The sequence below is a fragment of the Corvus cornix genome, chromosome 1, assembly GCF_000738735.6.
Source record: "Corvus cornix cornix isolate S_Up_H32 chromosome 1, ASM73873v5, whole genome shotgun sequence".
Classification (NCBI taxonomy): domain Eukaryota; kingdom Metazoa; phylum Chordata; class Aves; order Passeriformes; family Corvidae; genus Corvus; species Corvus cornix.
The window spans coordinates 113,422,034-113,434,132 of record NC_046332.1 but is presented as its reverse complement, the minus strand read 5'-3'; the positions used below and the strand labels follow the sequence as shown (position 1 = coordinate 113,434,132).

The window sequence follows — 12,099 nt, the reverse complement described above, 5'->3', positions numbered from 1 at the left end:
CCAAACTATTTCCTTATCGTGACAAACACTGCAGCAGCAGCATCACTCTCCTGGTCTGGGAGTACTCTGCTGGCATTATCACATCAGAGAAGGTGGGGTGGAGCACGTGGCTCTGTGTCCCAGCTGGGGTGAGTAACCAGTCTCCATTTGCCCCATGACAGAGAAATGGGGCCACCATGGCTCCACCAGGGAACACCACTGAATTATACCAGCTGGGAAGATGATTAAGGGGCTTTCTAGAAAATCTACTTTTTTTTTTAATGAATTTTTTTTATTCCCCTCACATGAAGCTAACCGTATATTTTTATAGGACCATGGATGACTTTTCACACTCTCCCAAGGCCCTCATTTTTCATCCCCAGGTGACAGCACATGGCTCTGCTTTGTGCAGAGAGCAGCTCACTGTGTCAGCAAGATCTCTCTTCCCTCCCTGCATTTTATAAAACAAGTATTTCCAAAGATCTGAGCTGAAAAGGGCAAGAAAAATTCTGGCCATAGATTGTCAAAACATAAGAGTCTGCTATGGAAAGAGGAATAAAGTTGAGCTGAGTGTGATGGAACTAATGTTCCTTGGTATCTTTTTCTCTTTCACATGGCTTGTCATTAATCTTAAGCATTCCTGACATTTTGCTGACAGTAGGAAGAATAAACAGAGTGGGAAATTGTGCCTCTTCATTAAAAGAAAAAAAAGCCCGGCTCTGTTCTAGTCTTCACTTCTCAGACAACTCTGCCTGCGTGCTTCTGCTTCCCAAAGCAACTCATCCAAATACATGCCAAAAAGGGGGTCACCCCAATTTTCACAGTGGTGGGAGGTAATGCACCTCTTTTCAGCAGTCTCCCAGGCAGCTGCAGGAGAATGACACAGGGAACAAAGGCTGTAAAAGGTGGGACTGGGAAATGCAATCCTTCAGGAGGAAAAATATAAGCAGTGGTTTCTGTCCAGCAGAACAGATACCCCCTGGAGTCCTGCTAAGAAACAGTTCTGCATTTCCCAGCCATAGTCACAGGAGAGGGCTGGAAATAAAAGAATTATTATTCCAGAGAGTGTTGGATGCAGCAGTGACCACTGTGTCAGTGGTCAGCGGTCTGCAAGGGTTAGAGTGAGGGTGAGGGTTAAGATTAGGGTTAGGGAAGGGTGATGGTTATGGTTAGGGTTTGGGTTAGGGTTAGGTAAGGGTGATGGTTAGGGTTTGGTTTGGGATTAGGGTTAGGATTAGGGAAGGGTGATGGTTATGGTTTGGGTTATGGTTAGGGTTAGGGAAGGGTGATGGTTAAGGTTTGGGTTAGAGTTAAGGTTAGGTTTAGGGAAGGGTTAGGGTTAGGGTTTGGATTATGGTTTGGGTTCAGCTTTGGGTTGGATTTAAGGGTGCAGTTAGGGTTGGGGTTGTGGTTAGGGGAGGCCTGACCATAGTGGTTCTGAGCCTGTGGAGCTTCTGGGTCACATTCTGTCCCTCCTCCTATGGCCCTGGAGCAGAAGGCTCTTGGCCATCCATGTAGAGCTGAAAAATATCAGTGCTAAATCTTTCTCTTTTGTTTGTTTGGATTTCCAAGCCCTTTGAGTGAGCATCCTCTGTCTCCTGACAGCAGAAGGGCTCTGGTCTGTGTCCTCCTGGTGGAACTGGCTCAAAACTCACAAACCAGCCATTGTGTTGTGGCTCTAATTAGTAGGGTTCAGACACTCTGCAATTTGATGGAGATGACAAATTAATGAACAAACCCTCGTAGCAATATTCTCTTGGGAAATAAAATTGAAGTCTGTCACATTTCTGATAGTGCAGAGGAAGGCGCTTTTGTGGAGGTCAAGTGAGCGTGACTCACTGCACTCCTGAACGGGCAGGGAAACATTCACAGAGACTTTCCTACTGCTCCAAAGTTAGGGCAGCAAAGCCCAGCAGTGGCTGCACTATAGATCTGCAGAGATGCTTTTTCCCCCTGGATGATTCAATACCCGAGATCTTGTGCAGATTGGTATTGGTAAAATGACAGAAGCTTGTCGCTGCGTCTAAACCTTCTTATTCTGGCATCTCCTTCTTCTCCTTTTGGAGTCTTGTTCATGCTTGCAGCTCAGGCAAGACTGACAAGGCAGAGACTGGGAGAGAAAAATCCTCCTCCCACCTGCTGCTCCTTAGGTGCATCCCCACATGGATGCGTGCATGGGGATGTGGCCAACTGCTCAGGATTGCTCACCTGATGGGGAATTTGCATGCAACAGCCCAAATTAACCTGAGCTGGGAGTTACATGAACTGGGGGCTCGATATGACAGATTCATGGACATGGGCTTGGGCTTGAAGCTCACCCCTTCCCGAGGCTTTTGTCCACCTGGCTGCTTGTGGGTTTTTTTAATTACTCTGACTGCCTAGGTCCAAACAAACCACAGAAAGAGAAACACAGACAGAAGCCTGAGCCAGAGGCAGAAGCATTTGTGAGAAACAGGGCAGGAATTCACCAGCCTGATGCTGGCAAGGAAAGGGAGGTGCCCGTGCCCTCCCAGCCTTGCTTGGCCACGGCAGAAAAGACAGGGGGAAGCCAACCCCACTGACTCCCTGCCTGCAGCCTGTTGAGGCTGGTAGGGTGGCAAGGGGAGCCAGGGAGAGTGGGAGGGTGGTGGTGGCTCCCTGGCCGTGATCCCAGCGGGTAAGAGGGTAGAGGAAGAGGCACTGCTGGGCAGGGTGGTGCGAGGCAGAGGGTACCTGCCAGTGGGTAATAAACCTTCTGTGCCAGTGCGGGGTCACCTGAGCTGCTCAGCCTGCTCCTGATGCCAGTCTGGCAGGGAAGGTGAGCTCTCCCTGCCAGCCTCCGAGCTGGCCGCGGCGGGAGTCGCAGGATAAAATGCCACTGCCATATTCCCCCGCACCTGCTTTCTTCCCAGAACCTGCTGGGGACGAGGCAGAATGGCTCCTTTCTCCATGGTGTCCTGGCCAAGCTCCCTGCTGAGCTTGGCAGAGGTCATGGGGCAAAGAGCCAGAGTCCCTGTGCCCGCAGCGAGCAGGGGAATGAGCCATGGGGAGCCTGGGGAAGCCTGAGCTGGCCTGTCCCCTGCTCAGCATTAACCATTGCAGCACCCTGTGCAGGAGGGGTTCTGGTTGTCATTTGTCAGCTGTAAAAACCCCAGAGCGTTGTGCAAACACCTGACTTGCTGAACACCTGCATTTGTAAACACTGCACATTCACGGTGCTGGTGGGAGGTGAGGGGAAAAAAAGAGGGATTTTTTGGGATGCTGCAACAGGACCCTCAGCAACATGCCCAGAGCTGCTGCCACGGTTGCTTTCCTTTTCACAGAGGGAATCACAGCAAAACAAATGAAGCAATCCGAGGGAATAGGTGTCTCTGTGCACCTGGGGCATCAGCCCTGCCCAGAGGTATAAAAAAAAAGAAGGCAGAGGGTAATGAACGGAGCAAAAGCACCCTTAACCCTCCTGTTCTACAAAGGAGGGGACAAGGAAGACTAAATGATGTCAGAGCAGTGTGTAATTTTCTTCAGAAACAGGGGTTACCAGAGGTCTTCCCCTCGGAAAGGAGCAGGGCAGAAAAATGGATCTTTGTCTCTTTAAGATGAGACGAGCTGCCACTCTTAGTCATATATCTTTACTGCACCCTAGGGTTATAAAAACATACATCTTCATTTTGAAAGTCCTTTATTACATCCATAAACATCAGATTGCAGCTGACTGTTCCCTGGATGAGAATTTCCTAGTACTCCGAGTGAGTTTTGACAGGGGGAGGGAGTGAAAGTAAGATTGTTGGGTTTTTTTTTTTTACTGGAACAGTGTTTATAGGGAACTTGTCAGTCTCTGGCACGCTCCAGCCACTGTCAGAGGGCTGAGCAGCATCGAAGGGAGAGGACACGGGTTTCTCTGCTTATTTTCACTGTCGGACTCAGTGCCATCCCAGGTGCTGCACACGGTGAGTTTTCCTCCTCTCTTACATAGGACGCGGTGTTTGCTTTGTTTCAGCGCTTGGGTTTTGTGAGAAAACTGGAAAATGGGTCTCTGAGAGAAAAACTGATCTCTTCGTTTCCTCTGCTAGCCACTCCGCTGGGAGTTGGAAAAAAGAAAGGGGGGAAAAAAAAAAAAAGGGAATTAGGTCTGAGACTCTCAGAGCACAGAATGCTCGCTCCAGTTTTGAGATCCAGGCGGTAACAGCCAAATTGTTTTGACCAGCAAAGTGAATGCTCTTGACAAAGATTGCTGACATCTCTAATAGCTGAGGAATTGCAAATCCTTTCAACAGGTACAGGAGATATTGTTTAGAAATAAATGGTAAATGCTGGGCTCTATTTCTGCCTGATGTGTTTTGCCTGGATGATTGCACTTGTGAGGCAGGGTGTTCCCCCGGGGAAGGACAAGAAGTATCTGCAGAAATGCCATCGGGGTGTTTCCGTGGAGGGTATAAATAGGTGTTCTGTAATCTGCAGAGTGTTTATGAGTGCACTCAATGTTTCCTTTCCTTGAGCATATCCCCAGTGCAGGAATGACTGCAGCACAGGGCAGTTTGCATTAGCCTGTGGGGGAAAGAGGGAACTATCCCAAAACAGCAGCTCAGGGTTCAGCAAAGGTGATTTGTGCTTCCCCTGTCTGTGTGGACACACTAAAAGATGGGAGAACATTGCTGTCCTACTTCTTCCTTCCCAAAGTGTGCTGCCCCTCAAAATCTAGGGACCTGTTTTGAGGGGTTGCTTGCTTTTCCCTGTGTGATTGCAATCCTGTGACTATCTTGGGAAGAGGCTGGGGCTGCATCAGGCTGACTTTCCTGAGCCAGCAGAAGATCCCGAGAGCCGGAGCTGGCAGCAAGAGCTGGGGAGCTGCTGCCACGAGGGCTCCCAGTGTGGCCACTGCTGCTCAGGGAACAATGGGATCTTGACAGGATCCCTGTGGCAGCTCTCTCCAAGCTGTGTTCTCAAGGCAAAAGGGGCTGGGAAACTTGTACCCTGCTGTGTCCATCCCACGAACCAGGAAGGGCAGACCTCATTCTGCAGGGACAGCACTTTGTCATCTTGTGTTTGCCCGGAGTTTGTGCAAAGCAGCACAGTCCTTAGGAATTTGCACCAGAAAAATCTGTCTCCAGGATAGAACTGAAAGGCAAGCTGGGTTTAGTTTTGTGTTCATGAGCTTGGTGTTGCTCATGGGCACTCTGTCACAGTGTGCTGATGGTGTAGAGACACTGACTGTGAGCAGGAGCTTTCCAAAGCCGGTTGTGATTCAGGGTGTCCCGCCCAAGACATGTGAAAGGGGTCTCCTCTCCAGAAAGTGCTGCCTTAAAACAAACCACCTCTCAGAGAGCCAGCCTCCCAAAAATAAACCTCTGAGAAACCTTGACTGTAATCTGCAGGAAGAGCAGGCAGGTGAGACGAGGAGTCATTCCCAAACCCTGACATTGTACAAAGGACCAAAAACAATTTTTTGGCCTCACCATCGAATGGAAGCCTGGGGACACCACTTTGCAGAAGGCATGAGGATGTCTTCTTTCCTCTGTTTTTTTCTATCATGTCTCCCTCTATTTTTTTCAGAGAAAGAAGAATTGTTCCAGAATTTATTGGGACAGATTGCTGAGCAGTTCTCGAGGTAAGAAACTGAACATCATTATTAATTTAAAATGCTATTTCTTTTATCAGCCTGAAGTGAAATTTTCACAGGAGGCAGAGGGGCATTTAAGACATCTTTCAAATCCCACTCTGCCTGCCAAATTTAGGTCTGGGACACGTTATTTCCTGCTGACAGCAACACAGTAGCTTAAACCAAAAGCAATTTCAGTGATTATCTTTGATCTAAAAAGGAGATCAAGTAGTAAATGCTCCTTCCCTCTTTGGAAGCAAAAGAAATGCTTCTTCGCTGAATAGTCAAATCATCAGATTTGTTTCATTTTCCCCTTTATCACCCAAAAATGTCTCTCCTCCGAGAGGATTTCTCAACATCTGTGTAGCTGCTTATTTAATCCCAGCTGGTTTCAATGAGGCAGATCAGTCCCACCACAGCCCAGCAAATCAGCAGCGTAACTCGACAGGAGGGAAGGAGGTTTCAGAGTGTGCAGACACCAAGACGCTGCTCTGAGACGAAGCATTATCAATTTAACTTGGCTTCCCTGGGGGGCTACAGTAGCAAGTCACTGCTGAGAGAGGGAGAGGTGAAGTGTTGTAGAGCCACAGGACATTCCCAGGGCCATAAAAAAACCCCAACTTGTTAATTTTTATGAAAATTAAACCTGGGTGTATTTTCTGCCCAAATGTTAGCAGTTCCATGGAAAATCTGCTTTTCCTTCTGGCAAACGAGGCTGGGCAGAGACACAAATAGAGAAAATAGAGACACAAATATGGACATTTCTAGCAGAAGTTGTTAGCACCTAGGGTAGGTAGAGCTTTAAATGTATAACATTAATACATGAGGGTTTTCTTTCCAGGGTTTTTAAAATCAATGAGCTGAAAACGGAAGTAGCTAATCACTTGGCAATGCTGGAGAAAAAGGTTGAATGTGAGTGTCCCTTTATTCCTATCACAGTGGGAACCGGTGCCTTGTTGTGCCCTCTGATCTGTCCTGCTCCTAGCAGCCCCTCCACTTTATCTAATCCCTTGTCATTTGGCCAGCTTTGAGCCCAAAAGGCCACAGGTCAGCCCGTGGTGAGGCGTGGGGATGATGGGAGCCCATGGTGGCACTGGCGTGGGGACCAGGGTGGGCTGGTTGGTGCTGCCAGCATCCATACCACCTCCTGTCCTCCCTTTGAGGGGCTGCTGAGCCCTCTACTGAGCTTTGGGGCCTGGGGCCACGTCCTGCTGTTCCCATGTCCCTGTGGCAGAGGGTCCCCACCTCCCCATCTCCCCCTCCCAGCCCCTGGCCAGCCCTCCCGTGTCCCCCTGGCCCAGGTGTCTGTCACCTCCCTGCACCCAGCAGTGACCCCCCCATCCCTCTGCACTCCCTGATCCTCTAACACTGGGGAACCTGATCCCACCCTCACTGGGGCATTTGGTCTGTAATTCCAGGGGGTAACACCCTCCTGCTGTCAGCCAGACCCTTGCACTGTAACGCCACCAGATCGTTACTGTGCAACAGCCAACTCAAATTCACCTGGTCAGTGAGCTCCTTTTCTGGTTTTTGGGTTGTTTTGTTTCCTTCTGTGCACCCTCTGAGTTGCTTCAGTACAGTATGCAGAACACAGGTCCCAGAGAGGCAGGGAAGGGGTATGATTAAGGTGCTGCCATCCAGTTTTGACTCCAAAGGCCACATCGTTGCAGCTGTTCAGCATTGAAGTCAGCAGCCAGGAGAGCCTTTCCCAGCACTACAGCTGCAGAAAGCACTTTCCCACTAGGGCTGGCTGGGAAAAAAAAGACTTTCTGGTTCATGGAAGAAGTTGTTTTCCTGAAACTTCCCCTGACCAGAAACTACCTTGACCCTGCAGCTGCTTGGGGAGACTGATCCCTCTGTCAGCAGGGAGAGGAAGAAATGTCCTTATTTCAAGAGCAGCAGCAGAGAAACCTCTCTCCCTGTTGGCCACCCCAGCCTCAGGCTCCTGCTGCTGAGGGGTGTCCGTGGAGGGGACAACCTGCAGCTTGCCTACCCCCCAGAAAGGAACCCAGGTATGAATTCCTCCCTGTCTGTTTGGCTGCTGCTTCTCCCAAGGCTCTGCTGGCTTATTCCCCCCAAAAAAAGAGAAGAGAAAAATTAACTCAGTCACTCTGCATTTTCAGTGAAACTTCTAACCAACTCCACTCCTCAGGGCTAAGTGCCATGGATTAGAGCAAATGAGGTAAGCCTGTGGGTCTTTGTATTCCCTTGGCAGCCCGAGCAATCAACTATCCCAGCCAGCTAGGGGCTGCTTTTGGCCTCTGGTGAACCTCTGGCACACACTGCCTCTCAGCACTGGCAGTGGAGGGAGATAACCAAGCCATTCATGCCATTTCTGGCAGTTTTCTTGCCCACTCCAGCACTTTATTGCTGGTTTAGGGAAGGCAGCCTGCCCAGAGCTGCTGTGCCATGCAGGACTGAATTCCCTGCTCCCCAAAGGAGGGTTCTCCCCCTGAGTCCCACTGCTGATGGAGTCAGCAGCTGATGGAGCAATCTGCTGCCACTCTGCCTGAGCGCTCCCCGCCCCGGCTCCCGCAGCCTCACTCAGCCTGTGGCAAGGAGCTCCCTGGGCTGCCTGTCTGCAAGTGCACCCATCTATCTGCTCGAAATCGGGCTTCCAGAGTTTGCAACAGAGCCCAGTCTGCAGCATTCTGAAATAACTCCCCAGGCTGTCATGTTTAAGAAGCAAAACCGTGGGAGAAAGGGAGTGTCCAACCTCCCTGCTCGAGCTGGGCTCCCAGAGGTTGCTCTAAGAGCCATGTTTCGTGCTGGATTCAGCCCAAGGATTTCTTTAGACAGCACAGGGTCTTTTCAGAAGGTATTTCTTGCTGCAGAATAGTATAATGGGCCCTTAATCAGTGCACATGACAAGGCCATTTATCATTTGCAAGCCAAATGTGGAAAGAATTGTGCTTTTATTTTGCCTTTTCTTCTGCCTCCCTCAGAGATCCCTTTTCCACCACTTTCACATGTGCTCTCCAGGATTTCTTGCCCAGAGGGGACGTGTGTGTGTGGGGATAAGTGCTCATGACAGCACTACATCTGCACCTCACATGAAGTGTTCTCAGCTTCCTTCCCATTCCTGCCTAGAGACCGCCTCAGAGATGTGTTTTCAGGGAGCCAAATCTTTCAGCTGATTTTTAAATCCCAGCTAAAGCTTGTCACTTCCCCTTGGAAAATGAGTCCACGCAGAGCAAGCACTGGGAATGCTTTGCCCCGTGACTTGACTTTCTCTGTACAGCAGCCCACACATGAATAAGAAAGCTGGCAAAAAAACCTTCGCAATTTGTAAGCATTTCACATCTACCTTAAGAAAATAATTATGTAAATTCTCTGCTCCCCCAGAGAGATTTGGGATGAGAACTAAAGAGATGCAACACGAAAAAATGCTCAGGGCTGCCATTTTGCACCAGAACTCCTCTTCTGCCCCTACTTCCCTGTCGCTCTGATAACTCTGCTTGGCTCCCACTGCTTCAAACAGGCAGTGGCCACCCTTTAGGCATCTTGGCAAATGGGCTACCCAGGAATTTCTCCCAGGTGAGTGCACCCAGGTGGTACATAGCAGCTGATCATCATCTGTTGACAAAAAGCACCCAAAAAAGTGCAGGCAGGTATCCAGAATGAAGATATCCAATAAGCAGGACAGCAGCTTGCCTGTATCACAACACTGTGATCACCGAAAGAAGCTGGCTGTAACAATGACAGGCAAAAAAATAGCAATTTCTAAATGGGATTTTTTAAGTGGAGGACATCCCAGTAAACAAGCATAAATCCCTTCCCCTTTGCTCTCCTAATACGTGGCACTCTGGGCTTAGTTCGTACACATCTCTCCCTTTCCCTGTTCCAGCTGCAAATCTTCGTTGTTACTCTGAGAAGGAAAACAAAACCGGGGTCTCTGCTTATCTCCAGAGCTGTGCCCTTCAAGGCAGGGTTTTGTCACTTACATGCTGCTCTCCAGATAAGTGTGATCCAGACAGCGATTTTTCTAAGAAAGTTGCTGAATACTGATTGTCCGATTGCACGTTCCCTGGAGTTCCCCGAGCCCCCACGGCTCATCCATGCAAACAACAAGTTCAGCAAACAGATGAGATGTGAGATGGTTGCATATGAATGACACGTACGTAATTAGTAGTGCCATGTCCTTGATCACGCTGATGGTTCAATGAGGGGGAAGGAAAAGGGGGAATTATTCTCATACTCTCACTGCGTTGGGCTCTCTGGGCTACGTGGAATAAAGTGCCCTGCTGCATAAAAAGGCAATCAAACTTTTTGCCTCGTGGCTCTCACAATTAGATGCAGAAGGCAAATATAGGATTTTTTTGTGCCGCATGTAGAAATAACCTTTGATTACAGAATTGATCGGCGAAAAGAAGTGACAGATTTTTCAATACTTAAAAAAAAAAAAAAAAAAAGAAATCCATCATTAGAGCCAAATTTTCAGCATTTTTCTCTCCCTCCTGCATTCTCACTTTGGTTTTCCTGTATCCAGCAATGCCTCTCAGAGCTCCTTAATGCTCTGCACGAACTTTCGAATTAAAACCTTTTATTTTAATGGGAATTCTAATCCTACCGGGATGGTGTTTGCATAGCCGCGCTTATCATCCCATCACGGGAGGGGTTTTTTTTTGCTCAGGATTTCCTCTGATTCGTGCTCTACAGCCGAGAAGTGAAGGCACCAGAAGAGCTGCCTGCTGCTGAGGAAAAGCCGAGATGTTATAGCCATTCAGTGAATTAAAACGCTGTGGCTGTTATCTGCATTGGCAGCAGAGAATTCCTGTGGGTTTCCAAGAGCTCTCACTTTGGCAGCACCTGCACGTGGGAGAGCCGAGGCAGCCTGTGAGAGCTGGCTGCCTCGCTGGATAACCCCAGTGGCAGAGCTCTCTGAAATTTTGCACCATTGTGGAACGAGATCCTGCGACTTTTCGCCATGGTAACACCCCTGTTGTTTTCCTTTGTTGGCAGTGGAAGGCCTGAAAGTGGTGGAGATTGAGAAATGCAAGCGTGACATTAAAAAGATGAGGGAGGAAATGGCAGCGAGAAGCAGCAGGTAAGTTCTGCTTGGGACCTAACCACAGGAACGTGTCTGGTTTCAAACCCTAATGCAACGTTTCCACAGAATTATCTCCTGGGCTTAGAAGTAAAGGAGCAAGGAAACCAACAAGCATCAAGGACAGTGGCTGTAATTTAACGTTTGAAGATTTACAGCCATTCAGCAGTTAAATTAGCTTGGGCCATGGGAATAGAGAAAAAGGTCTTGGGAGTTATTTGTCACCATACAGAATAGGAATTCTTCATCCAGATTTAATGGGAGAGAGAGAATGGGAAAAGAGCTTCTGCACAGTGCAGCCTTCAGTTGGGAACCAGCTAACACTCGAATCAGCTCCAGTATATTCTGGGAAATTACCAAATAAATATGTAGCAGCTCCTCTAATTATGATCTCACGCTATTATAAATCATCCATTTCAAATTCAACAAGAAATTAGGAATTTGCTTTCTAATGCAAGGGCTCATTGTGATGGTGAAGCTCGGTTTTGCTGTAATTAAAACACCAGCAGAAAAAACTGCATTTCCTATGGTGTGTGGTCTCAGCTGGAAAATGCCCCCTGTGTCACTGAAATGCCCCACTAGGAGAAACAAATCATCACTGTAAGATTGGGAATACATCTGGGAAGGTTGCTGAAGAGGAATATACCGTGCTGCTCAAAATGAGGGGGAAGGGGATTTTTCTCAGCAAATGTAACTATGCTGTCTTGACAGTCTCTCGTGGGGTCAGATTTTCTGACCTTTAATCAAAACTGCTTCCTACTGAGGGCAGTGGGAGATGTGCTAAAAGATTCAGGCTTAATAATGACTCAGTTTTATAAATGTTGCCATCCAGATATGTCAGGAGGCACAATGATAATTCATTCCCATGAAGTCCAAGGCCAAATTCAGCTGTCATATTAGCATAAATGCAGAGTAACATTGTTAACCTCAGAAGTGTGCCTCGGATTTATCCCAGCCGGATGGAATGCAGTCTGCCCTGTGACTTACATCATTTGTTATTGGGTTGTGTGGGGAAATCTCGTTAGAAAAATCCGAGCCCAGGTTGGCAGCAAATGCAAGAGCATGTGCGCTGATTTGTGCTGGGTGTGATGTGTGAAATGTGTGTGCCCGTGTGTCTTTCCTTCAGATGTGGCAGGGAGCTGGCAGAGCTGAACAATGATGCACAGGTGGACAGGGAATCAGGTCCAGAAAAAGAAATTACGGCAACTTCGTGTTCGCTCAGTTGCCGCCACACCAAATCAGGAAGTACGAGACTGTCCCAGCAGCCATGACTCATTCCCATCCCAGATCCTGTCACCTTCCAATCTGTATTTTGTGGTCTAAACGACAACCTGTTAACAAGAAAAGCTGGAATGGGAGTGTTCCATCTGCTCTGTGCAGCCGGCTCCAGCTGGGGTGTCACCTTCACCGAGGCCTTGTGGTGAGATGTGACAGGCTCCAAAAGCCAGAGACCAGCATGGGGTGTGAGGCTGGAAAGCTGTAGTAAAAGTGGGTGTGG

The 12,099-nt window shown here is 48.6% G+C and overlaps 1 protein-coding gene across 5 annotated transcripts in view; it reads left to right on the top strand.

The window, feature by feature from the left end:
• The window catches only part of PDE9A (phosphodiesterase 9A), a 52,666-nt gene that overhangs the window by 17,765 nt on the left and 22,802 nt on the right, over positions 1 to 12,099 (top strand). The window contains exons 1-4 of one of the 5 annotated variants that reach the window (XM_010394627.4): positions 3,781 to 3,905; positions 5,509 to 5,563; positions 6,396 to 6,466; positions 10,517 to 10,601. In XM_010394627.4, coding sequence (XP_010392929.1) covers positions 6,445 to 6,466; positions 10,517 to 10,601 — 107 coding nt within the window. In that variant the 5' untranslated portion in view covers positions 3,781 to 3,905; positions 5,509 to 5,563; positions 6,396 to 6,444. The other 4 variants (XM_039553011.1, XM_019283077.3, XM_010394626.4 and 1 more) reach the window with 4 other exon arrangements.